This window comes from Capra hircus, chromosome 1 (assembly GCF_001704415.2).
Source record: "Capra hircus breed San Clemente chromosome 1, ASM170441v1, whole genome shotgun sequence".
NCBI lineage: Eukaryota > Metazoa > Chordata > Mammalia > Artiodactyla > Bovidae > Capra > Capra hircus.
The window spans coordinates 69,103,744-69,131,070 of record NC_030808.1 but is presented as its reverse complement, the minus strand read 5'-3'; the positions used below and the strand labels follow the sequence as shown (position 1 = coordinate 69,131,070).

At 43.5% G+C, this 27,327-nt stretch overlaps 1 protein-coding gene across 1 annotated transcript; it reads left to right on the top strand.

Annotated features, from left to right (window-relative positions):
• On the top strand, nt 13–26,602 carry MUC13 (mucin 13, cell surface associated). Its single transcript, XM_005675237.3, has 12 exons — nt 13–83; nt 2,360–3,334; nt 7,254–7,376; nt 8,179–8,285; nt 12,084–12,139; nt 15,693–15,856; nt 18,418–18,543; nt 18,858–18,975; nt 19,620–19,657; nt 21,282–21,366; nt 23,941–24,136; nt 25,670–26,602. Exons 1-11 carry the CDS (start codon nt 32–34, stop codon nt 24,134–24,136), a joined length of 2,040 nt encoding a protein of 679 aa, XP_005675294.3. The 5' UTR covers nt 13–31; the 3' UTR covers nt 25,670–26,602.

Below are 27,327 nucleotides of genomic sequence, written 5' to 3'. Positions count from 1 at the left end.
CTTCCTGGATTACCTAGCGAGAACATCCAAAATGAAAGCCTTCACTCACCTCGCTCTTCTTGCCCTTCTTTTTCAAGCCTTAGGTAAGAAACACTTAAAATTTTTTTCATTCCTTTAATCATATTTGTTGTCTCTGAGATAGAATCAGCAGGCTTAAGCTACTAGTTCCCACCGCCCCATTAGGTGGACTGTGTTGTGGATGAAGTTTTCTAGGGGCTCAAAGGCACAAGGCATTTCAGTCTGTGATGAAGGCAGATAGAACAGTAGTGAAAAGAAATTTCTGGACTAGGATTTGGGGTTCAGAGAGCCTGAGATTTGCCTTGAAAGTTCTGAGGCCAGACAAGAGCAATTTAGTAGTTCCAAGGGCTCATTGCTCTAGAATGTCCTTCTCTTTAACCCCCAAATGTCATTTGGGTCCTAATACAGAGCATGCTGCCAAGTCACTTCAGTCGTATCCGACTCTGTGCGACCCCATAGACGGCAGCCCACCAGGCTCCCCCGTCCCTGGGATTCTCCAGGCAACAACACTGGAGTGGGTTGCCATTTCCTTCTCCAATGCATGAAAGTGAAAAGTAAAAGTGAAGTCGCTCAGTCGTGTCCAACTCTTAGCGACCCCATGGACTGCAGCCTACCAGGCCCCTCCGTCCATGGGATTTTCCAGGCAAGAGTACTGGAGTGGGGTGCCATTGCCTTCTCTGAATACAGAGCATGGACCTGGTTTAATCCCTGAATGTGGCATGAAGTTTTCTGCCCCTTATAGTTGGGAATTAGCGTTTGCCTCTGGGCAAATCCCTTAATCCTCTGAGTGTTGGTGGCACTCCTGTCAAATGCTGATGCTCGTATCTGTTCCACAGGCACAGCTGGGCACAGGGAAGCCCTTGATAAGTGAGCATAGCAGCAGGAGCAGGGTAGCAGCAGTCAAAATGGCCAGCTGGTCAACCGTTCTCTTGTTCCTGGAAGGACACTTGCCTATGACTGACTGGTTAAACCAGGCCTTGTTCAAGGTGAAGAGCCAGATTCTACCATCCAGGGGTGTCCAGACCCAAGGGGAAATCTGGTAGCATCTTCAGCAGTTTTCTATATCCAAAGGTTTAGGAATAGCTTCCTCACTAAAACTTTTCTTTTAATTATTTCTTTTAAACTGACCATCATTCTCAGAGCTCTTGGAGACAATTAAGGGTTCTAGAAAAGTGATTATGGGATCACTAAGAGTTTACTACTTCATGTGTCCAGGGATTCCTAAGAGTGGAAAAAAGTGACTTTGATGATTACCATAGTCCTTAGGGCAAAGATCATCTTTATTCATCTTACTCTTTAAAAAGTTTCTGTGTCTAGAATTAAGAATTGGGTACACATCACTAGAAAACATCTTGAAAGAAGTTTGATACATTAAATACCTTAATGGGGGTATTTTTCATCATTGTTTAAACATACCCCCTTCTCTACCATCCCTCAACTAATATGTCCTGTAATGGAAAATTGAGGTAATTCCCATGAACTGTAAGGACAAAAAGGAAGCCACTTACAGGTGGTAAACAGCGTCCCCTGGTGGCATTTTCAATTGTCCTCAGAACTACTCTGAGGAATATTAAACTCAGATCGACAGTTCTGCAACTACAGACATAAATGGTATTACGTCTCATAATAATATGATATGTTGATATTAATATATAATTATATTTCACATTATAGTAATAAATTATAATTAATAACAATTAATACAATAATTGTGGCTTAATAGAAGTGGCTTCCCTGGTGGCTCAGATGATAAAGCGTCTGCCTACAGTGCGGGAGACTCGGGTTTGATTCCTGGGTCGAGAAGATCCCATGGAGAAGGAAATGGCAATCCACTCCAGAACTCTTGCTTAGAAAATTCCATGGATGGAGGAGCCTGATAGGCTACAGTCCATGGGGTCGCAAAGAGTCGGACATGACTAAGCAACTTCACTTTCACTTTCATATTTTTCTAACCAGCTGAGCTAACAGGCCAACTGCCATCATCGTACTTTTCAGTAACTTTTTTTTTTTTTTTTTGCCATGATGCACAGCTTGTAGGATCTCAGTTCCATGATGAAGAATGGAACCCAGGCCACGGCAGTGAAAGCCTGGAATCCTAACCATTAGGCCACCCACCAGAGAACTCCCCAGTAACAGTTTTCCAGTTTTGTCTGTTCAATTTTGAATTTCATTTATGTCAGTTTTTTTAAAGAAATAGTCATGTATTTTATTTTTAACATAGTCCACTGCATTTATTTTTCAGGAAAAAATGGATTAGGTACTAATTAGTATTAAATAATAGCAACTGCCATTATATGTTCAGTGTTTTGTTTTCTGAAACTTGGTGTCTTTATTCTTCCAGCCATGGGCCAAGACAATGCAACCTCAAGTGCCTCTTCAACCACAGATGTTAATACTACTACCGTCACAAGTACACCTACTTCAGCTACATCTACTGCAACTCCTACCACCACAAGTCCACCTGCCACAGACACTACAGCCCCTCTTGGCACAAACACATCTACTGCCGCAAACGCTACGGCCCCTCCCGGCCGAGACACAGCTACTGCCGCAAACGCTACGGCCCCTCCCGGCCCAGACACAGCCACTGCCGCAAACGCTACGGCCCCTCCCGGCCCAGACACAGCCACTGCCGCAAACGCTACGGCCCCTCCCGGCCCAGACACAGCCACTGCCGCAAACGCTACGGCCCCTCCCGGCCCAGACACAGCCACTGCCGCAAACGCTACGGCCCCTCCCGGCCCAGACACAGCCACTGCCGCAAACGCTACGGCCCCTCCCGGCCCAGACACAGCCACTGCCGCAAACGCTACGGCCCCTCCCGGCCCAGACACAGCCACTGCCGCAAACGCTACGGCCCCTCCCGGCCCAGACACAGCCACTGCCGCAAACGCTACGGCCCCTCCCGGCCCAGACACAGCCACTGCCGCAAACGCTACGGCCCCTCCCGGCCCAGACACAGCCACTGCCGCAAACGCTACGGCCCCTCCCGGCCCAGACACAGCCACTGCCGCAAACGCTACGGCCCCTCCCGGCCCAGACACAGCCACTGCCGCAAACGCTACGGCCCCTCCCGGCCCAGACACAGCCACTGCCGCAAACGCTACGGCCCCTCCCGGCCCAGACACAGCCACTGCCGCAAACGCTACGGCCCCTCCCGGCCCAGACACAGCCACTGCCGCAAACGCTACGGCCCCTCCCGGCCCAGACACAGCCACTGCCGCAAACGCTACGGCCCCTCCCGGCCCAGACACAGCTACTGCTACCACAGAGAGTACAACTTCTAACACTGCTACGAGTACACCTAATTCTGCAGGTAAGTATAACTCCTGCTACCGCCTCGAATACGTCTACTTCTAGCATACATACTCCAGGTAAGAGCAAGTCCCTCAAGTCTCCTCACTAAGGAGTCACAGTATTGTGAAGGATGGTAAGTATGTGTGTTCTGCCAGAGAAGGGAAGTGTGTGTAAAGAAACCCAAGGTATCCTTGGATATAAAACCCTGGAATTAAAAAGTCTGGGTCACACAGGCTAATAGTGATGGCAGAGATGCTAAAAGATTACCTGCAGTTCCATTCTATTCTCTCCTCAAGCTACTTGCCAGATGTGGAAAATTTTTTAAACTTGGACTTTGTGAGAGCTACTTTTGCAGCTTCCCTCTCCCTAGGAGATTTTTAGAAATAGTTTCTTTTCCCTGAGGTCAGGTGCTAATAAGCACTGATGAGATCTCTAGCCCCACTACTAGATTCTCGGTCTGCTGAAGAAAGGAGCCGGTTCTACCCTGATTCTTCATCAAATGTTATTGAAAACATGTGACATTACCAGAGTCATGATCCAAAGGACAGATGTTTAGGGACACTGTCTAAGAGATGAAGGTTGACCTCCGGCCTAAGTTATTGAGACAGGAAACACTTGCTGCTTTTCCCAAAGTTTGGTATAGAATAGAAAAAGTTTGGTTAGTAAACTTTACCAGTGAAGGCAAACTAATGAATAGTTTAGGTTTTGTGGGTCATATTAAGATCTGTTAAACAACTACCCCACTCAGCCATATTAACATCTGAGCCACGGACAATATACACATGAACGTGCTGATTGTGTACCGATAAACTTAGTTTACAAAAACAGAGGAGGACTGGCAAGAATTGGCTTATGAGTCATAGTTTTCCAACCCCTGGTCTAAAAGAGTCCTTAAACCTATGTTTAAAGGATCTAGATAAACCCTGTTAATCTCAGTTAGGGAGACTGAGGCTCAGTGAGGGCAGCCACTTGCCCAGGGTCAAAGAGCAAGCTGATGTCTTCCTATACATTCTTCTTTTGGCTTCCTCTAAGTAATCTTTGGTAGATCTAAGAAATAAATGATTAAGGAAATGGAGCCAGAGGGTGCACTGAAACCTGCTTCCCCATCTTCTTTCAGGTTTGGAACAGCTACACAATCAGCTCTCCTGTAGTCAGGAAAGGGAGCTTTTCTATGCCATTTCTGCTTCCCTAGACCCTCTGTCAGAGTAAGGCAGCCTTCTTGTGTTCTGGCCCTATACTAACTGTGTGGCATGGGCCAAACCAATTCTCTTTTGGCTTCAACATACTCACCTGTAATAAGAGATGATTGAACTAAATAGCCACAAAATCCTTTTCCCACTGTAACATCCTGTGACTTTATTCCTGGCACACAGAAATGCTACCGAGTCTGTCCTTTATGGCCAAGGAGAAAGCCACACTGGGAGTTATCTATCCAGTATATCCAAAATGGTGCTGCACTTGATTTCTTCCCTAGGCTGATTCCAAATCATCCTTGCAATGTGGTTAAGGCTTTGTTAAGAAGCCATTTACTTTACTTAGAATATTGGTTAACACCCTGTTAGAGAGCTGACCCTTATTGTTGTTTGTGAGATATTGTATGCACTATGCCTCCTATGTCCAGGTAGCCTGTTTTGGTTTTTTTTTTTTTTTCTTTTACTCTTAAAAATATTCTTTTTAGATAGAATTTATCTTTTACAGAAGTTTTAGATTCACAGCAAAATTGGGAAAAATGTAGGGCGATTTCCCATAGTTCCCTGCCCCCATACCTGCACAGCCTCCCTTATTATCAACATTCCTCATCAGAGGGTACATTTGTGACAACTGATGAATCGACACTGACACATCATAATCACCCTAAGTCCAGTTTACTGAGGGTTTACTGTTGTATATTCTATAGGTTTGGACAAATGTAGAATGATACGTATCCATCATAAAGACTGCTTTCACCTTCCTAACAATCTGCTGTACTCTGCCTATTCACCCCTCTTTCCCTGCTAACCCTTGGCAACTGCTGATCTTTTGTTGCCATAGTTTGCCTTTTTCAGAATGTCATGTTGTTGGAATCACACAGTATGTAGCCTTTTCAGATAGGCTGCTTTCATTTAGTAATATGCTTTTAAGATTCCGCCATGTTGATTTTCAAGGCTTGAACATGAATAAAATTCCATTGTCTGGCTGTACAAGTTTGTTTATTCACTTACCTACTGAAGGACATCTTGATTGCCTCCAAGTTTTGGCAATTATGAGTAAAACTGCTCTAAGTATTCATTTGCAGGATTTTGAGTGGAAAAAGGTTGGTAAATACTAAGTGAATACTTAGCATTTACATTGAGTAAATACTAAGGCTTGCACTTGCTGGGTCATATAGTAAAGTTTAGTTTTATAAGAAACTGCCAACCTGTCTTCTGAAATGGCTATACTTTATATGCCCACCAATATGATAATTCCTCACTAGTACTATTTTTTAATAAAAATGAATTAGGCTCATAGTTATGGAAAAATAGCTTAAATGGGGTAAAAGTACATGCTGCTGCTGCGAAGTCAATTCAGTCGTATCTGACTCTGTGCGACCCCATAGACAGCAGCCCACCAGGCTCCCCCATCCCTGGCATTCTCCAGGCAAGAACGCTGGAGTGGGTTGCCATTTCCTTCTCCAATGCACAAAAGTGAAAAGTGAAAGTGAAGTCTCTCAGTCTTGTCTGACTCTTCGTGACCCCATGGACTGTAGCCTACCAGGCCCCTCCGTCCATGGGAGTTTCCAGGCAAGAGTACTGGAGTACTCTGGAGGGTGCCATCGCCCTCTCTGAACCACCAAAAGGGAGAGGCACAAATTAGGAATATGGGATTAACAGAGTCAAACTACTATGTATAAAAGAGATAAGCAACAAGGATATACTATATACCACAGGGAATTATAGCTATTATCTTGTAATAACTTATAATGCAGTATAATCTGCAAAAATACTGATTCACTATACTGTACACTTGAAACTAACATTGTAGATCAACTATATTTCAATAGAAAAGAGACCATGTTATATACATTGTACCTTATATGTAGTTTTTTTTTTAAGCAATGATTTCCACCTATGGAACCATAAGAATTTTAAGACAGCTCTGAAGGTTGTCAGTCATTCAACCTATTCTGAAATCAAAGCTCAGAATTGTCTCATTTGACAGAGGGAAATGGCTAGCCAAGATCGCCATTTGGCTAACTGGTGACTTCTCTTCTCGGATCCCGTCAGTTTTCCAAAGATAGGAAAGATGCTGCACACTGTCTGATCTAGGAATCCTCGCCAGTGGTGTAGAAACCATAGTCATATTCTCCTCGCCATTCATTCAGTCATCCACTCAGAAAGCCAGAAAGTAGAGTGGCCCTTCATCACTTCCTCTTAGAATTTCCACTGAGTTAACCCACTTTGTTCCCTTCCCTTCCCTCATAGGTCTGTGTACCACGTATGCTAACCAGAGTATAAAATCCAGTTTGGGGTGGGTGGTAGTTTTTTGCCTGGTCCTCCCTGTAAGTCAGTCATTCATATCTTCCGAAAAAAATGTGGTGCTTTCTCTAAAATGATTTTGGAGCACCCCACCTAGTATTAGAGGAGTGGATATCAATGTTCCGGAGGGTCTGTGAAATCCAGAGTATTTCCTTACTCCTTGGAATTAGAACACTGGAATCTCTTTCTGAGCAGACTGTTACTCACCAACCTCTGACCTTTACTATTGACAAGTGCTTGGCTCTAGAATTTTAGCAACAATCTTCCTAGAGACATAAGAAAATATGTGTTTGTTTCTAGCTGTTCTAAGGGTATGCCATGGCGTAACACAACCAAGTAATAGAAAGTGCCCAGGAGGGAGACATGAAGATTTAAAAGTATATTTCCAGGTGTAATTTGTTGTCACTTGTGGATTTTTAATCTCTTTCTACTGTATCTCAGGTCCCAGCACACCTTGCAAAGAGGATTCCTGTAAGGATGGTTCTTTGTGTGTTAATCTGCGTAATAAATATTTTTGCCTGTGTTCAGAAGGATATTACTATAAGTCTTTCAAATGCAATAAAGGTGAGTTACAAAGGATGAACAATGGAAATGTGCATCTCAGGCCTAAAGGGAATAGAAAACTTAACGATAAAAAGAGCTTCTGGAATATCAAAAGGAGAAGAAAATTTGGAGGCGACAAAGGCCAGCCAAGCAGAAAAAAAGTTTGTGTCTTTATCTCAGTGGAATAAAAGTCCAAGGCTGTTTCCTGAGCTATATGTTTTTGTCTGTTTTATGAAAAAGAAATATCCCTTCTTGCCAACTGCACTGGAGATGAATGCATGTTGGCACAGGGATTAGAGATATCCCCAAGGCCAAATGGCTGTTCCTGTTGTTAGCACGAGTAATCTCATTTTGGGGATCCACTCTAAGTGAATGACCCCAAATATAGAAAAGTTTTGTGCATTGAGACATTTGTGCAAATTTTTTTACTTTTGAATAATTAGAAGCATTGAAAACAAAGAGTGACTGCATCAATGAAGGAAAGATGTGTTTCACAGAATACATAGCATTTAAGATAATAATTATGAAGACTGAGTAATGATTTGGAAAAATGTTTACTATTAATAGTAAGTAAAGAAGACTCATGATATAAACTTGCAATTATAATAATACAAACTAGACATATACACACACAAAAGAGCTGGGAGAAATATACCAAAATGAGAATAATTGTGATAGGTTAGGTTGGGTTTGGGGTAATGTTTTTCATATTTCCAGAATTACTGTAGTATCATATGTTTAGAATTTAAAAATAATCTATGCTTTAAGCAAAATGGACCTCCTTTACATTGAATATCACAGAAAGATTCTGCTTGAATTTCAGGAAAGATATTCCCTGGTACAATTAAGGTCAAAATGTCGTACACACCTGAATTTGAAAATAAAACCTCTGAGGCGTATCAGAATTTATACACTCAAGTTACTACATTTGTAAGTATTTTCCAAACATCCTTCCTCTATAAATATTCTTTATTCTAACACTGACTTGTATAGACCAGCATTTGGGTGGTACAGGCTGGTCCAGCTATCCCAGTGTTTCAAACAGTGAAATGTACCCTTATTGGTCTGCAAACAGTAGCTGTTCCAAATTCCCAGTGCCACTGCTTCCTGGTTGCCTGGGCTCTTCCTCTAGGACCCGGGGGCCTCCCTGTGATCCCGCAACCAGAGGTAATACCTGGCATGGCCGAGGGCCTTCAAAAGCCACTTCTAGCCATGCCATACTCTTTCTTACAGAGGCTGATTAAGTGGGCAGATAAATGTAATGCTGTTTTAAAATAAATTATTTCCATAGAATTGAAGAGAAAAGAGTTGAAAAATTGTATTTTTTCCTTCATACATTTGCATACATTTCTAAACTCGTCTGGCTTCTTTAATGTCCGGAAGAGGAACTCCATCTGAATTAATAAACATTACTTCTTTATCCCGTTGTCAAAAATGTCAAAATGAACAACAGTTTCATTTCATGTTGATTACTGTGAGTGAGTCTGTCAACATGCAGGAGATGGAGATCTCTGTTCTGGAACCACATATGTCAGGAAGGTCTGGAAGGTCTCAGAGAGGGTGTCCAGCCCGTGTTTCTCAAAATTTAGTTTTGAAGGGAAAAATATTAGGTTGGAAATATATCTCAGAGCGCTAGGTGGAGAAAGACTTTAAAAAACTAATGTCTTAATGGGGCCCAGGAAGCACGGTGGCCATGAAAATGGACCACGAAGTACGGAATAACAGCATCTAGCGACAGATTAAAAATTACGCAAAGAGGATAAAAACACCTCTCTTAAGTCAAAAATCAAAAGATGTCCAAGGTCCTTGGAGTATGGCATGAGAATGAATGTGAGGTTTGTCAGAGTTTTGTGTTTTTTATTAGTTGTGTGTGCTTTTGGCATGACACTTTAACTCTTAATCTTGTCTTCTCAGTGTTCAAATGAAACTTGATTAGATTAGAGGCTCTAAAGTAGAAGCTACCATGCTTTATGGTTTTTGTGCTTTTAAAGAAACCAATAAAGCATTTTGTACAACTTAAAAAAAAATTAACGTGTTACTCTATGACAGTGTGTTTGCATTTGAAATTACATAATTATAAAACAGTTTTGTTATTAGGATTGTTAAAACATGAAAAGATCTTATCCAAATGATCTTACAGATAGTCCAGGGAGAGCACGTGCTCATGACCAAACAGCTGTGCCTGGCACTGCTGTGATAAAAGCTGTGTCTGCTGTATCCCAGGCTTGCCTGAGCCCCTTTGCCTTACCTCTTGTGCATGAGTGGCCTGCTGGCCGTGGCTTAGCTTCTTACCCTGGATCTACATTCCAATTTCCTGCTCAGATGATATCTGGCACATTGAGGATAAGCAACACCAGCGTTTCCATTTCTAGGAAATCCTTCAGTTGTCTCCTGTGGCTTTACTGAGCACTGACCACTGCGGCCACTGCATTTCCCAACATGATTTGGGTATATGAGTGTCCAGAAGCCTTTTCCTGCTACAGATCTAGGCCCCTGGTCTTCAGAGACTAGTTTAGTGACTTGTTCAGTCAGATCCTGATGGTCCCAGAGGTGCCAGGGAGGGGACAGAGCACTTTATAATACCCAAGAAACTTTTAATCTGAAAGGGATACACCAGAACTCCTTTGCAACTCCTGGAGATAGGAAAAGAAAGACAGTTTACTTTCTTTAATGTCCTCTTAGCAGATCATGTAGCCGGGGCAGTGCCAGCTCAGGCCCTGAGAAGCCTCTCAGGGTCTATTTTGTCCCTAGCTAGACCCAAGTAGACAGGCTGCATAGGGATTTGAAGTTTCCCTGTTATACTGTACCTGGCATTTTATGTATATTTCTAATTCGCAAAGTGGCCACATGGGGAAGATGGCACTATGGTACTGTTTAGCAGGTGAGGTAGGTAGTCAAGGATCAGGAAGGCTAAGTAAACTGACCGAAGGTCACCCAGCTGATGACTGAGGATGAGGAATTTGAACCCAGACCTGCCTGACCCTCAGGGCTGCTGCTTCTCCCCTGCTGGCTCTGTTGTGCAGTGGGGGCCTGGCAGGCCTGTTTACATAATTCCTGCCCCCATGCCCAGCCTTTTGGCCTTTCAGATCAGTAAGTGTATATCCTCAAATCCTCGAAGGATGACCTGGAAGAAGGAAAAAAGAAAAGGAAATCCTTTTTCCTATGCCAGATGCTAATTTTGCAATCTTTTTTTTTTTTTGAAATTAAGAAATTTAAATGGCCAATGGTCAACAGTGGAGCTGGATAGAACCTTGGAGGCCATCCAGTGAACTTGATCCTACATAGACTCCCGGTGCTCTGATGGTTTACAGAAATACTAGCTCTTTCTGATATTTAAAAGAATTGAAAGGAATAGAGACATATTCTGGATACAAGGCTGCTCAGCCTTAACTAGAGTATCAAATTTATTTGAATTTGACTAGAATAAGAGAAATGTTTTAATATCTCTTAAAATTACACTGGTTGCTATGATCTTTTAAAGTGTGGGGAAAAACAATAAAATTCTTGAATTATAAAAAGTTGCACCAACCCAGTTCAACATTCATGTAATAAATATCAAGACTGAGGTCCAAAGAGAGGAAGACATGTCCAAGATTATGATTTCACATTTAATTTCTTCAATCATCAGTCAGCTTGTGTTTGTTGAGTGTTTCCTGGAGATGGCCCTATGCTGAGTGCTATGGGATGGGAGCTGGGGATAGGCAGGTATGGTGGTATCATAAGAAGGAGAAAATGAACCCATTCTTGGCATCAATTAACTTACCTTCTAGCTGGGACCTCCAGCCTACCTCCACCTCACCCCTGCCAGAGGTCCCAGCTTCATCTCTGGCCACTTGTTTACAGGTATCTAGAATTGTCTGCTGTTAGAACACAACCCAGGCCTAATAAGATCTACCAGTGCTGGAGCCCCTTCCAGCTCACAAATCTATGTATCATGTATTCCATCGCATTTTCTACACATTAGAGCCCTAGTCGGTGGGAATTACTGCTGTCTCAAATTTCCCAGTGAGAAAGTGAGGTTCAGAGAAGTTAAATTTTGCAAACGCTGACAAATGGAGAAACTTGACCCTTCTGAGCCACACTGCTTCCAAGCATTGGTGTGAGCTATTCCTTCTTCTGTCTACTCCCTGGACCCGTGCCACCTACTGAAATGCTTTACGGCCCGTTTCCTTTATGAAGCCCTGTCTTGGGCTCTGAGACTGGAAGAGCGTTTCTTTGAACTTCCATGGAAGATTGTATTATCTCTGGCCCTTACCTCTGTCAGCTTCACGGTGTAATCTGAGGTTACATGGTGTAACTTGATCATAGACTGGGTCCGCCCATCTTGGTAATCTATGTCTCTGGCATAATGCCTTGGGAAGGGAAGCATTTAAGTCTTCCTTGGGTAAACTGATGAGTGTATGAAGTATGCCTATAGGTAAGTCTAACAAAGATGCAAAACTTCACATGACTTTGAAAAGAGAAAACAAGTCAGTCACGCTATATTTAAGAGTATTGATTTGACTGAGTGCTTCAGGCTTCCATCTTTTTCCTGGGTAGCTCGGACTTATACCAGAATTATCCTATTTTAGAGCAGAAATTACTGAAAGGTGTTAGAGTGCATGTAAAGAATAAATTTGCTGTGTTACATAAGTGAATTTAGAAATGGGTTTCTGTTAAAAATCTAGATATATTATTACTTTTCCCCCTTGCTGTAGTTGTTATTAAATCTGTTCTTCTTCTCCACAGTTTAGAGATACCTTTAACGATTCTGATTACGGACAGACTGTAATTGATAAAGTAAGGTAAGTTTGCTGTGGACCCACAGAGTACTTTGGAAGCAGGCTGTGTTCCCTAACTTTTAGTCTCCTCAGCGTTCCCCATATGGCGCTGAAGTCCTAGGGTGGCCAGTCACAAGTCAAGAAGAGGTGGTTAGTCTGAGGACCACAAAGGGCCCTGACTCAGATGCACATTGACCCTGGCCTGGGTGGGCAGAGTGTAGCCTGGGGATAGCAAGATGTTCCCTGTGATTGGCTACTTAGCAACTTGCTCACATGGTCCAGGACATCACCTGAATCTGTTTGTTCTGTTTGATCCCTTGGCTACAAACCACACCTGGCTATTCCCTGGAATGTGCATCCCAGGGGGCCTGGAGGAGAATGAATGGTTCATGGCCATCTCTTCCTTCAAAGGGGGAAATGAGGCAGATAGGAAGACCCAAGTCACACGACTGGTCACTGAAGGGCCTGTCGTGAGCTCTTTCTACAGTAAGAACAGGCACGCAGTGAGCGTATCAGCATGTAGTGACCAGGGCTGTGTGCTGTTTGGAAACCCAAAGAGGTAGAGGATTCTTAAGAAATTAGTGATTCCATCTTGGCCTTCTCTGAAGCACATTGATACACAAGTGCTGCGGGCTGAGGAAAGAACTCTCTAAGGTAAACAGAATCGTGCAGAACAACCAGCTCTAATGTATTTATATTTCTGTGGTTTTATTATCACATCTATCTTCATAAACTTTGTCAAATCCTTTGTGGAGAAAGATGAATTAAGAGAAGCCCCCCTAAAAGTAGTGAGTTTTGATCTTGGTGATGAGCAAGGGGCACGTGTGACTGGTAGCCAGGAGGCAGTCTAATGGGAGGCACGGTACAGGCAGCAGGCAGAGAGGCTGGGCCCCAACACAGTGGCTGGAAGCTGGAGACACAGCAGACAATACTGAAGGCTACACATCACTGAAGCGTGTTCAGCTTGGTTTAGGGGACAACAGGGAGTTCATGCATCGGGATGACTGGATAAAAGCAGGAACAGTGAGGTATGACAGTAGTAGGTAGTAGGCAAACCTCTTCTTGAATCCCAGCCTTGGCATCTTATTGCTATGTTACTGGGTGCGTGTTTTAACCTCTATGGACTTTTGTTACCTAATCTGTATATCTGGTTTACTCTGATCAACTTTCCCAGAACCCTGTGGAGAGCAAATGAGATACTGTTGGAAAGCTTCCCTGTGCAAAGTACCTGGCATGTAGTCAGTTTCAACATGTATTAGTCCCCGTCTGTTTGCCTTCCAGAATAGGGGACCCTGCAAGTGTGATGGAGAGCTGGCCCCATGGAGTCATTTGGTGGGGAGTGGTTCCCTGAAACTGTGGCACTCCTTCCATTTTTAGGGTGTTACAGAAAGGGACCCAGGGGAGTTTGGTGACAACACCTTACCTGTGAACTCAGTGTCCTAAGAGGAGCAACTCCCTCAGCTTGTGGGCAGTGGCGGGCTGATGGACCTCAGTCTCACTTCAGAGGGCATTTCTTAGGCTCCAGACCAGTGCTCTCTCCTTGGAATCCCCAAGCTCTTTATTTACTGCCTGAATGTTGGAATTGGAAGGATCCCCAGAATTCCTCCTATACTCCAATCTCTCTTTGGACAGAGGAGGACACTCGGGCTGAGGGAAGTTAGGACTGGTCTTGGGCCACAGAAGATGGTGGCTCCCCTGGGTCTAGATCTCTGGGTTCTTAACTTGGAGGCTAGCGCCCTGGTTCTGTATGCTGCTGCTGCTGCTGCTAAGTCACTTCAGTCGTGCCCAACTCTGTGCAATTCCATAGACGGCAGCCTACCAGGCTCCCCTGTCCCTGGGATTCTCCAGGCAAGAACACTGGAGTGGGTTGCCATTTCCTTTTCCAATGCATGAAAGTGAAAAGTGAAAGTGAAGTCGCTCAGTCGTATCCGACTCTTAGTGACCCCATGGACTGCAGCCCGCCAGGCTCCTCCATCCATGGGAGTTTCCAGGCAAGAGTACCAGAGTGGGTTGCCATTGCCTTCTCCCCTGGTTCTGTATACGACAACTTTTTGTCACTTGAGTACACGGCCACTCCATCCTTTCCTTGAACTCTTCCATGAGTAATGTCTTGCCTCCTGAACTGTATGCTAGTAGTTTCTTCAGATGATGAATGAATTACGGATGGCATTTCTTTCCTAGCCCCACTGCAAAATTATACCATAGATCTCTGGTCATCTTTCAACTACCAGGTACCCCTTTCTCACTGCCTGGTACCTTCCTCTGTTACCTCTGAGTTCTACCATGAACAAATCATGAAACTTTAAGATTCTAAAGCCCACTTTGCTATTTGGACTCCTTTTTTTGAGGTGATCATTCCTAAAAACAGAATTTGGTTCATGTTTTGGAATTTCTGGATTGTTCCACAGAACCCATATAGCTGCAAACATTATCTAAGTAGGGTTGGCTGTGTTTTCAAACTTCTATATTTATTCAAAAGTCAGAATGGAGTATGGGAAAACAATAGGACTGCAAAAATATATCCTGAGTCTTAAAAAAACATGGCCACAAGTCAGAGAGGGAAGAAGTGTTTTAAAGTCCTCTTTTTTTTTCTCTCTCAGTAGTTGTATCACTTGATTTTTTTTTGGATAAATGAAAGAATTAGAACTTGGCACAGCCGATCTCAGGACCCCAAACTGTAGTGCTAGTTAGAGAGAGGGAAAGACCCTTATGATGTCTTGCAGCAAGGTGATGTGATTTGGTATTACATTCTGATGCTTCCCGGGCTTCCCAAGTGGTGCTAGTGGTAAAGAACCCACCTGGCCAATGCAGGAGACCTAAAGAGATGCTGTTTCCATCCCTGGGTTGGAAAGATTCCCCTGAAGAAGGGAATGGCAACCCACTCCAAAATTCTTGCCTGGAGAATCCCATGGACAGAGGAGCCTGGTGGGCTATGGTACATAGGATTGCAAAGAGTTGGACACAACTGAAGCAACTTAGCACGCATGCACATCTGATGCTTCCCACGGCCCCTCCTTTCTTGGGATCAGTTCTCTGGGTCAGGTGTGCCCAGGCCTAGTCACACACACACACTTTGAAGCTGCCTGCTGGCTTTCTGGGCCCTTTCTGGGAATGATCCATACTCAGTATGGTTGATTACTGCTCTCTCTGTGTGCAGAAAGGAATACATACCCCTTTGTCTCTCTCAAGGCACAAATCTGAGATTTTACAGCTCATCAGGAGATCTACTCTTGATTTTCTGCAGAAAACGGCAGCTTACTGTTTCACATGTCACTGATTCTACTTCTGGTTCGATCCAGGCACCTAGAAATGATTGTCCACAATTTTTCTAAGTGTCTTCCAATAGGGCCCTACTATAGTCCTAGATTTCCTCTGAATGCATATTGAATAGAGATCTCTAAGTCTATAAATGGCCATCTTATAGCAACCCCAGGCCTCCCTCTTTGAGCCTCAACTGTGGATATAAAACAGTGGGTTGGGACTAACTCTGGGAGATTTGAGAGTCTGGAAGGTCTGAAGACCAATTTGGTGATGCTTTAGTTCAATTCATCAAGTGATGGATTCATTTCATTTTTAGCCCATCCGCTTCAGCAAGATCTGAAATGCGTGCTGGTAACCAGGGTGTTGACGTAGCAGTAGTAAACATTTTTACAGAAAGTACAAAGGAAACTGAGACATCCATATCAGATACCATTAGAAAAGCGACTAATAGCGCCTCAAGTAACTTTTCAGGATATGACCGTAAGTATTAAATAATTATATTCAACATTTACCTGAAGACCTATCTACATTTTCTATTATAAATAAATAGAAGTAAATGTTTTACTTTCCTTGTGAAGGGGGCCAGAAGAACTGGATAATTGAATCCACAGACATCTCTGAGTTTTCTTTGAACCTGTCCTTTCTTCCTCCCTCCCTTTCCCCAGTCACTTGACTTCTGCTCACTTATAACCATCCCCTAAGTCATCACACTGACTAGTTTCTTCCTCTTCCTCAAAGGTAGCCTTGGGTAAATAGCCTCTGCACTGGGAAAGATGAAGAAAGGAGGAAGCAGGAGAGCTCTATACCAAGTTACAGCTTTCCAAATGCTTATAGAAAGTTTTAGTTACACAGTTCCCCTTTAGGCAGATGTACATGCCCATGGGAGAGCTGTAACAGTTCACTTTTGCTGTTTTATAAACACACCAACCAGGCCTGGCCTTTCCATGAGCCCCTGTGACATGGGAAACACACACACTCTTTATTTGCTCATTTCTTATTTTTAACCCTTTGCTCTTTGTAATTGGATTTTTGTTGTCCTTGTTTTGGGTTTTGCTTGTAATAAGCCTGAACTCATTTGGGGCTCTGGACTGTCATACTTCTAATTTTCCACCTTTGGTTTCAGGACTTTCTTTTTATATTTTGTTTATGTCTCTCCTCTGAGAATTTCCTGTGCAAACCATGCCAGTTTCTTTAAATTACCTGGCCTTCTCCCACTTTTGTTTTTTTATAGCTCATTGGGGGTCATTTGCAGCTGCACAGTTAGGATTACATTTTCAAAGCTTCTTACTTTCCTGAACTGTTTTCATCTTCCAGAGTCTCATATCATGGAACTATATCTTAGTCTTTCTGAACATTTCAATATTTACTCTCTCCAAGTCATACTCCTGTTTCCGGCTATCACTTGGTCCTTGTCTTCCAAGGAACCAGTCACTTCTACCTGCCAATAAATTTCTCCTTGGGGGTCAGAATTTGGTCCAGAGTAGCAATTCATGTAGTCAGAATAGCTATACCCGCCTGGAAGATGAAAATGTCAGCAGGGCAAGACAAAACCTTACTGTACACCCTACTTTTGGCTAGATGAGATTTCTATCAAGTGTGAGGAAGTTGAGAGTCCCGATCAGCTTGGGGATGGACCACTCTTAATGGTCATCAAATGAAAATATCCAGTGCGTTCTTCAAGATAAAGTTAGGATTCCCTTTGCAGTTCTCTCATTTGGCTCTACTTGAACTGCCTTAGCTCTGAGCCTGGTCAACTTGAAACCATTCGGCTTCAGCTCTAAGAACTGCTCTTTTTGACAACTCCCCTCAGCATCTCTCCACTCTGAGACCAGGCATGTGCTCTCAGATACATTAACAGATTCTCAAATGATGCCAGCTGGAGATGGCCACAGGAGCACGAACTGCCCAGCACGTGGAAGGGAGTGCTCAAAACTTTTAGAGAAAAACACCTTTTGCCGCTCTCTCATTTCAGCTGCAAAGACAGAGTCTGTCTTCTGTGTCAACAGTTGTAAAATCTCTTTCCCTGAGTTTTTATTTAGAGGCATTTTCAAACAGCAGGTGATAAAGGAAGGTTAGTTACAGGCTTGGATGTTTGGAAGAGAGTAACCACATATCTTCTACCTGCTCCTATTCTCTCCCCCTCATCTATTCTCAGATTCATCTTTTTGTCCCTAATGCCTTCCAGTCTGTTTCTAGACTAACATTCTTAAAAGATTATTTTCTCATGGCCATGCTTCTGCTCAGAATCTACAATGGATTCTCAGACTTGTAGGATAAAAGTCAGTGGCCTTAACCTAGCCTTCTAACCCTGCTATACCAATGAATGGACAAAGGGATGATTATCTGTTGAGTCTCCTATAGTAGACACTTGTATTAGCCCCATTTCACAGGTGGAAGACACCTTGAACCCACCAAAAATCAAATGATTGAACAAAAGCCTCCAGACCATCAACTGCAGAGCCAAGAATTCTGTTTTCTTCCACCTCACCTCACTGCCTCTCCCCTGCCCAAGTACAGTCCCATCACTCTCAGACAACAATCCTTTCCTTCTTTTCATCCCTTGTTTACTGCACTTAGACTTTGCCTCGGACTATTAAATCTTTCCTCTCTTTCAAGACTTAGCCCAATTTCCACTTTCCCCATGTTATCTTCAGCTATCTGAGCCCCTGAATTCCCGTTGTACTTAAAGTCTCTGGTTGCAACTTTCTATGGGTACAAACATGTAACTCTCCAAAGATGGGGTCCCAAACTTATGCAGCTACTGTGTCCTTTCTGGAACCCAGCAAAGAGCTAGGTGCAAAAGAGAATTTGAATATAATCCTACTGCATGGGATTGAATTAATTTTAATTGAATAATATAAAGAAATATTTACAGAAGAGACCCACTGGGGAGCTGAATTTCAGAATCTTGGATTTTCATTGGTTGAATCCCAAAATGTGTTGAAAGGCAGTGATGACCACAATGGAACGAGGTGTTTTCACAAGTTACCTTATCCATATTGTCTTGCTAAGTATGTCTTTGAATTATTTGTGCCTCTCAGCGCAAGATCGGTGTGATTACTATGGTTGTAAAAAACCAAATGACCAAAATGACTGTGACAGTGGTTTACTATGTGAGTGCAAAGAGGGGCTGGCGAGACCAAACCCACAGATGCCTATGTGTGTTGGTAAGTGTTCATCTGCTTCAAATGGCTCACCTCTTTCCCCTTTCCTTCTGCATTCTCACAAAGTACACACTTTCCTGCTCAAGCCTCCATGTGCATTTCAGAGTCTGAGGGATGTGAATTTTGGCTTTCGTTCTATGGGCCTGGAGGGAGCCTTGGGTAAGAGCTGGTGAGGAGGTCCACGTACCACTTCACAGCCACTGAGCGCCTAGTTTCACCCAGAAAAAGCAATGTGAAAAATTATATTCTGCGATGTGTCACTTTGGGGTTGAAGAGGCTGTTTCTGAAAATCACCCAGAAATCACTCTCTTTTGAAGCTTCGTGTTCTGATACGTGCAACGCAGAGCACAAGAGGCAATGCCTAGTGAGAAACGAGAGTGCTGCCTGCGTGTGCTTGCCAGGCTACAAGGAAGATGATCAAAGAACTTGTCAAGCGTAAGAGAAATCACCCCTTTCTCATCTTTTCATAGCTAAGGCTAGGTGAAAAGGACAGAGCTTGTAATGTATGTACGAGTTTAGCTTGGGAAGTTGGTTCACTGGCAGAAGGTTCAGAGCATCACCACCACCACCATCAATTTTCGAACGTTTATCTGTGTGCTGGAAACTACAGTAGGTAATGCTTCTCAAATAACAACTTCAGGAATGTATTCATTCCCCCATTTTCAAGTGATAAAACTAAAGCTCAGAGAATATTAATGGCAGGTCCCTGCTCACAGGGCAGCAAATAAGTAGCAGAGTGACCATGTGGTCTCACAGCTTGAGGGGTCCCACTAAGTGCTAGGCCTCTGGGACTCATCTTCCCCCAAACCGATGAATCCTCCCAGTGCTGTGAAGATGGAGCATTTGGTTGGTAGCAAATGGAACCACACAGGACTGTATGCCCCTCAGTCTTCCCGAGAGCCATGCAAGGTACTTAGCTGGAAGATCAGGGTGCATAAGGAAGAAAAGAGAAAGAGGAGACAGAACGGGGAGCAGACAATGAACGAAGGATGCGTGGGAGACATGGAGGTTGGGTGGGAACTCTGACCTGCTTTCATAAGGTTCTTTCCCACACTTTCCTATTCCTTCTTGTATTTTAGGTGTGCGTTTGGCTACAGTGGAGTCAACTGTGAAGACTGTGAGTACAAAAGTCTTGCTTTGTTATTAAGCTTCTGAGAAACAGACATTGACCACATTCAAAATTCTGTCCAGTCCCCCAAAGTCTCTGACATAAAGAGAAAGAAAATCTGCCTGGAGTTTGTCTTCTGGGTCAGGCCAGTCCATGCCCACCCTTAGGTCATAGGTAGAGCCTCTCAGCTATGGGAAACAATGGAACTTAGCCCAAGAGATGGGCTGGAACCCCTGGACTTGTCCCAGGCCAAAGAAGTTTGTCCCAACATTGTATTCATTTCCTGCATTAGATTAAATATTCATTGTCTGCTACTAGAAAGGATAAAGACCAGTATATTCCAAAAATGTTTATGTTCATAATGGAGCAAAACTAGAAACCAGACATTTAAATACTCAAATCGTCTTTTTGTTTTACTAGTGTTTTTTAACAATTTTTTTCCTCTTTTCCACGTTTGGGATATATTGCTGTAAATTCAGTTGCTTTGTTCCCTCCCATGCCCTACCCTCACCAGACTGGGGCAATACTAACTATATTATATTTAAAATTTTATATAATGAACTAAAGATCAATGACCCAAGGTGAAGGAAATATTTCTGTTAGTTTCCCAGCCAGCCACAAAGTTAGTGGTGAGAAATGATTTTCTTTTCTGCTGTATTTTATTGTGAACCTGGGTTTGATAAGTCATTTCTTCCTTCTGGGCTTTCAGTGTCTCCATCTATAACATGAGAAGTTTGGATCAGATGGCCTTTGAGGCTTTTTTCCAGACTTAATGATCAATGGCCCCATGCATCCTGGTTAGTTAGAGGTGGCATAAAGGGCAGTCATGGAGCAGGAAGATCTAGAGCAGCACTGACCAATCAAAATACAACATGAACTTCAGACTTAATTTCAGATTTTAAAAATTCTACGTAACATTTTAAAAGTAAAGAGAAATAGGTGAAATTGATTTCTAATGAAATGTTATTTCACTCACTATATGGAAAATAGTATCATTTTAGCAGGCAATCAATGTAAGAATTATTAGAGATATTTCACAATTTTTTTTTCATCCTATGTGTTTGAAATCCACTGTGTACGTTACACTGACATGCCACATCAGGACGACATTTTAAGTGCTCAGGAACTCTAAACAGAGCAGATCTAGAGGAGACTGAGTGGGAATGAACCTCCAGACTCTTCCCTCACTGATCCCATCCAGCCTTTACCTGGCTCCTCTGTTAGTGACAGATTTAACTGCAACCTAGTTCCCCTAAGTTTATCAGCAAAATCAGCTATGGCGGCAGGCAAAGGCAGCAGAGGTAGGGAGGTAGAGTGGACCTCAGGTGAGATCCCACTCCCTACGAAGCCCAGGAAGGCCTGCCACCACGGCCTCCGTTGTGTTTATGGTCTTCTTCCATCTGGCAAGTTTGTCTCTTTGTTCTGAAGACACAGCTGGGGGAGACAGTGGACATAGGGTTAAAGGAAGTGAGCCACCCACTCATCCTGGCCCTGGAAGGGGGGTCACAGACCAGAGCCCCATTGTGTTCTTGGCCAGAAACCACTGGGAGTTCCCATACCTGTGCAGTAGAGGGGTTGGGGGGGGCGGTCTGCTTGGGGGAAGCTGTTCCTACTCTTCTCTTTTCCCTTTCAGCATTTCAGCTGATCCTCACGATCGTGGGCACCATTGCTGGCGTCCTCATTCTTGGCATGCTGACTGCACTCATCGTCTCAATGAGGTATATGGGACAAAGTGTCCCTTTCTTGGGTCACAGCACCGTCAGCACTACACTCTGGTTTCCAAACACACCCAGCCTTTCCCAGGCAACAGAAGGAAAATAAGGCGAGACCTCTCTAATACCATTGACCTTTTATCATCAGAACTTTCTTCTGACTCTATAAGCTACACATGAGTCACTGAAGAAAATAGAACATGTGTAAGAGAGCAGAATAAAAAAATCACCCACAAAACCCACCACCCTGAAACAACCAACATTTTGGCATACATCCTTCTAGGTTTTTGGCTACTGTTTAAAATGAATTTTGTATCTTTTGTGCTTTAAAATTTTTTGTTGAGATTTGTTTTTGCTTAATACTATAAAGTGACATCAGTGTTAGTTGCTCAGTAGTGTCTGACTCTGTGACCCCATGGGTTGTTAGCCCGCCAGGCTCCTCTGTCCAGGGGAGTGGGTGGCCATTCCCTTCTCCAGGGGATCTTCCCAAGCCTGGGACTGAACCCAGGTCTCCTGCATTGTAGGCAGATTCTTCACCATCTGAGCCACCAGGGAAGCCTATAAAGTGACACAGCAACCATTTTCTGAGGTCATTAAAAACGCTCTGGGTAGTTTGGGTATTTCTGAGCATGCACCACTCATTCTCCTTGTTTGCCCTACAATAAACCTTTATCTGCTCAAAAAAAAAAAAAAAACCCGAAAAACCAAAACCAAAACAAAAAATATTTTGTTAGCAATATTTAACTCCATTGATATTGTCAAATATAATTTTCATCAAGTCACCCCTTCCCAGAATCTCTCTGCAAATAGCCTAACATCCCTGGTGGTCAGATGATGAAGAATATGCCTACAATGCAGGAGACCTGGGTTTGATCCCTGGGTTGGGAAGATCCCCTGGAGAAGGTCATGGCAACCCACTCCAGTATTCTTGTTTGGAGAATCCTATGGACAGAGGAGCCTGGTAGGCTACAGTCCATGGGGTCACAGAGTTGAACGTGACAGAGTGACTAACACAAGGACAAGGACACCTCACCTGAGCCTCCTGGGTTTTAAGTAGAAACATTATCTCTGCATGGTGTTTTTTCAGTTTGGTGCCTTAAGTGCCCTTTTTAAAAACTTAAGTAGGGTCCATTCATTCATTCTACATTTAGATAAAGTTCCCTCCATTAACAGGGATGGAATACTATCATCTATTCCATTCTAGATGTGCCAAGGGAGGAGCCACTCTGATTTAAAAAAATGAAAAGCTACTTTTTAAAAGTAGCATTTGGCTCATAGCTTATATTTTGGCAAATAGGTTTTCTTGCACTGTAATGTGAGAGGACAAATAGTTTTCATTCCTAAAATATTTTGTTTCTTCTTCTTTTTTTATTCCTTTTCACTCCATTTTGTTATTAACTCTTCCCCAGAGACTTGATTGCAAGGATGCCAAGCTGGGAACTGGGAACATGGCCTTCCCTTTCCCAGGGGGAGGGGGCCCAGGACATTCAGCTCCGGAGCAAGGCTGCCTCCTCCACGGAGAACCGGCTCACTGCCATGTCTCCAGGGCCCTCAGGGGCTGCAATAGAGCTGTGTCCCGGAACAGTCTTGGTTCTCAGTTCCCTCTTCCTGCTGCAGAGCCCGGTTTTGCTCTTAGCTCAGCCTTGGATTCATTTCTCCCGAAGCCCTCCAAGAATTAGAATTTCTTGCCCACTCTCAAGGGAAGGGAGCCTCTTCTCAGCCACCTTAGACAGGAGTGTTGTCACAGGGAGGAACTCTGTGGTGGGCTAGGCTGGCTATCAGGGTCAGCAGGCAAGTGGGTCGTCCTTTACAACACCCCAGGGCCTGAGAGTCACCCTTGGACCGCGCTGTGGCCTTCACGGATGCCTCTGGCCCTACCACCCACTCTAAGAGAGCAGCACTGTTGGTGACTGTGGGCCAGAAGGAAAGAATGGTCACGATCAGAGTTAACTGGCAGGGAGGCAAGTGCCTCCCTCGCCTCAAATCCTTCCACTTGGCACTGAATGCTTACATTTGAGGTCCTTGAGGGCTCGCAGCAGATCCTGGGAAACTTCTATTTTTCCTTGAGACCTTTATGCCGGAACTCGTCTTCTTCATTGAGGTGCTTCTATAGAATTGACTTTGCTTGAATGAAAAACTGTATTACAAATCATCCTTTTTCTTTAACTTTTACTATCATTTCCATAAGTAATTCAAAGGCACACTGACAAATACTAACATTATTAGCAAAATGTAATATGACAGGCAGAATTACTAATAGATGGTAATGTTGGATCAGGATAATATTCTGGTTTTGATGTTTACATGGAGCTTATGAGGTGAGTCAGGGAATCTACACTGAATGAAGTACTGAAGTATTACATCAGGTCTGTGGCTTATTCTTAAATGGTTCAGGAATGTTAACAGTTGGGAACTCTGGGTGACAGATGTATGGGAGCTTTGTGTAATTTTTTTTTTTTGTAACTTACATGTAAATTTGAAATTATTTTAAAAATTTACATATTGAAAAAAGAATATTAACATTTGCTTCAAGGAACTTGCCACCACTGTCAGATCCTAATTTCTGTTACCAATTAACAGGTTAAAGAACAAAGGCAGGGATGTAGAGGAAGAGACCTTGATTGAGAAGGACTCACACAATCTGAGACTCAAGGAGACTGGCTTTAGCAATCTAGGAGCAGAGGGGAGCATCTTCCCTAAGGTCAGGGTGAACCTGCCCAGAGACAGCCAGTCACAGAACCCCTACACAAGCCCCTACACCCTACCGGACTATTAGGTGAGTATTGTGTGCTTTCTATTTGCCTTTGTTAACTGAAATGCCCCAGGGCAGACTTGGGACCTGGCTACTATATCTGCAGCAGCCCTGGCTGCCCCGTAGACCTTTTTTTATTTTTCATCAGGAAGCTATTATAATTAGCCACCAGTGGGTCCCTAACAGTGACCATCTATGTGACTTTAGACACACCACTTAATTTCTCTCACCATCTATTTCCTCAGCTGTAAAAAGGGAAGCTTAATTCAGATGCCCTTAATGTCTCTTTAAATTATACATTTCTTGGGCTATAACTCCAGTGGTTGTGATAATTCCTAGGCTGCTGAAGGCCCTAGGACCCAACCTAGGTCTGGCCTGGGAAGGACTATTGGATGTAAGCATGGTTCTGTTTACATGGGTCCTTTCCAGCCAGCCCACATAAAGGCAAATCTCTCCTCTCCTCCCCACCCAGACCACAAGGCAACCTGGTCAATTTCTAAAGTAACAAGTGAGGCTGGTAATATTCTTTCCCTCCGGAGGACTTTCAAGGTGAATAGCTTGTTCTCCTGAGACTTGTGTTAGAGAATTGTAGCTGGCATTGCTCAGTGTGACCGAATGAAATACTGAAAGGAGAAAGCCTGTCAGAGGAGACTCCTGCAAGGAGTGACAAGACAGAAGGCAAAGGAGAAGGGGCCGGAGAAGAGGAGGGGGAAACAGAAGAGGCAAGGAGAAAAATGACTTGTTTAAAAGAGGAAGAGTGGGGAGAAAGAGGAAGAAGGAGGGGTGAGGCATCCCAGGAGAGAAGAAAAATAAAGAAGCTGAGGAGAAGGAGGACCTAGGAGGTTGAGGGAAGGGCCGGGGAAGGGGTCACAGCATCCCTGCTTCCCAGATTTGAGCTCAGCTTCTGCGGGTGGCCCGGGTGAGCAGGTCATCCTTTGAGAGTCTTAACGCACTTTGAATATTCTGGGAAAATCTGAATCGTTTTATTTTAAAATCTCATGGTTGATTTTCCTTTAATCATGGACTCTAAGTGTTTCATGTGTGCATGAAGGGGTGATTTGCACAAAGTGGGCCACCTGGGGTTGGACACAGGGTCTAGTCAGCAGTAGTCGAGAATGGATGTCCCATGGATGCCTGTTGGTCCTACATGAGGTGAACCTTCCGCTGAACTCACTTCAAGCCTCCCTTTCTCCACACTGGTGGAATGCTTACTTCAAGTATTGCCTCTGAAGAAAGGCCTTTAGTGGCTGAGTACGCATGGGATTTAGAATCTGACAGACCTGGTTTACAGTCTGGCCCTTCCTGCTCTGAGCTGTGTGATCTCTGACAGGTTATTTGACTTCTCTGGGTTAGTTTACTCATCTGTGAAATGCACTAAATGAAGCCTACTTCAGAGGATAAAGATCAAATAAGCCAAAGTGCATAAAGAGCTATTTGAATAATATTATTCAAATAATATTTAAAACAATGTTAATCACTTATGAAACTAAATTTTCTTATCCATTTCTGTTGGAATACTTTTCTAAGAGTTTCCCTTCCCTCTCTCATTTTGTCTAGAATTTTGTAAGAATTTGGATCCATCTACAGCCCCTCAACCTAACATATGAGCTTTTATTTTGAATGTTCAAAAGACTGATGGAGAAGGGAGCAGCCTTGAAGATCTGGCCTTTGGTACTTCTCTTCCATCCAACATCTAGCCTCTCCGAATGGAAGTTGTGACTATTTACAATGAATACAGCTTGTTTGCTAACTAAGTACCTGTGAAATTAAATGCATATAGATACTGTGAGTATTTGCAAGATAGTTGATTTGCTCCAGTCAGGAAAGTGGTTAGTTTTTCTTCCCGGTGGGGCAACAATAACCATTTCCTATCTAGAAGGAAGTTCCCCAGGATTATTCACTCCCACAAGAGTCTAGAATAATGTTGCTTGGAGTTGATACACTGCAGATAAGTGGCCTAATTTGGGAAGACTCTTACACACCAGCTATGGAGGTCCCAGGCAATGGGAGGAGATACCATCCTTCAAGGTGCTCAAATTCATTCTCTGGCAAGTTAAAACAGAGATACTACTTCTGTTCCTCAAATATAGGGATTTTATTTCCCTGCTGGGAGTTTGTGACCTGGCCTCACACCCAGGGGACAGAAAAAGACATGTCTCTTAGTTTTTGAGGAGCAGTTACTGGCAATGCAGGACCTTCTTAATGTCAACTAGAAGGCCTGGACTGGAAATGTCCCTCGAGCCTTGTGATACAGATTCCAGAGGTACTTCACCAAAGCATCAGCCTTCCCTCAGAGGCTCAGCAGCGGCCACCAACATACACACAGCCAAGAATGGGGGCAGTCACCTCGAGCACAGTCTTTCTTTAATGTTAACAGTATCCTTGGTTATGTCTAATGTCCTGTCTCTGTGCAAGTTATTTTTTATTATTATTATTATTTGTTCTTGACTGTTAACTATAAAATATGACAAATAAAGTGTCTTTAATAGATGGTGTCCTTCCTTGTGTTTGGGACTTGGGGCGATGCAAATGGCGGTTACGTTTCACTTTTAATAGCAAACCTGACATGTGGTAAACCAAATTGATTAACATCTGGTCATTAGGCGCAGTTGGATTACCCAAGGTAATTTAAAAATAAACATTTGGCTGCACTGGGTCCTTATTTAGAGAAGTCTGTGGGCTTCTCTTGTGGAACGCAGGCTCTAGAGCACGTGGGCTCAGTAGCTGTGGGGCGCCAGCTTAGTTTCACTGTGGTATGTGGGATTTCAATTCCCCGACCAGTCAAACCTCCATCCCCTGCATTGGAAGGCAGATTCTTCACCACTGAACCACCAGAGAAGTCCCTACCCAAGGTAATTTTTTTTTTTATCATAGAGTAGACATTTCTGGCTTCTTCCCCTGCATATCCCACTAGTCTTCCATTATGAAGCAACCAAGCATTTTGAATGGGATTGATCCAACTCCCCGACCCTCAGCTTCAAGTGTAGGCCTTGGTTGGCCCAAGCCTTTCAGTGGAATCCCATGCCCCCATGCCACAGTGATTGACTTAGTGAGCGCATGGCCTAAGTGGATACAATTAGAATAAAGCTTAAATGTTGGTAGGAGACTTGTGGGAGGAGAGAGTTCTGGAGAGCAGGGTTGAGGTATGAGGTCTTGAACTGCTTTGGTTTTGCTGAACTGACACAGAGAGGGCAAAACTGAGAGAATCATGGGAA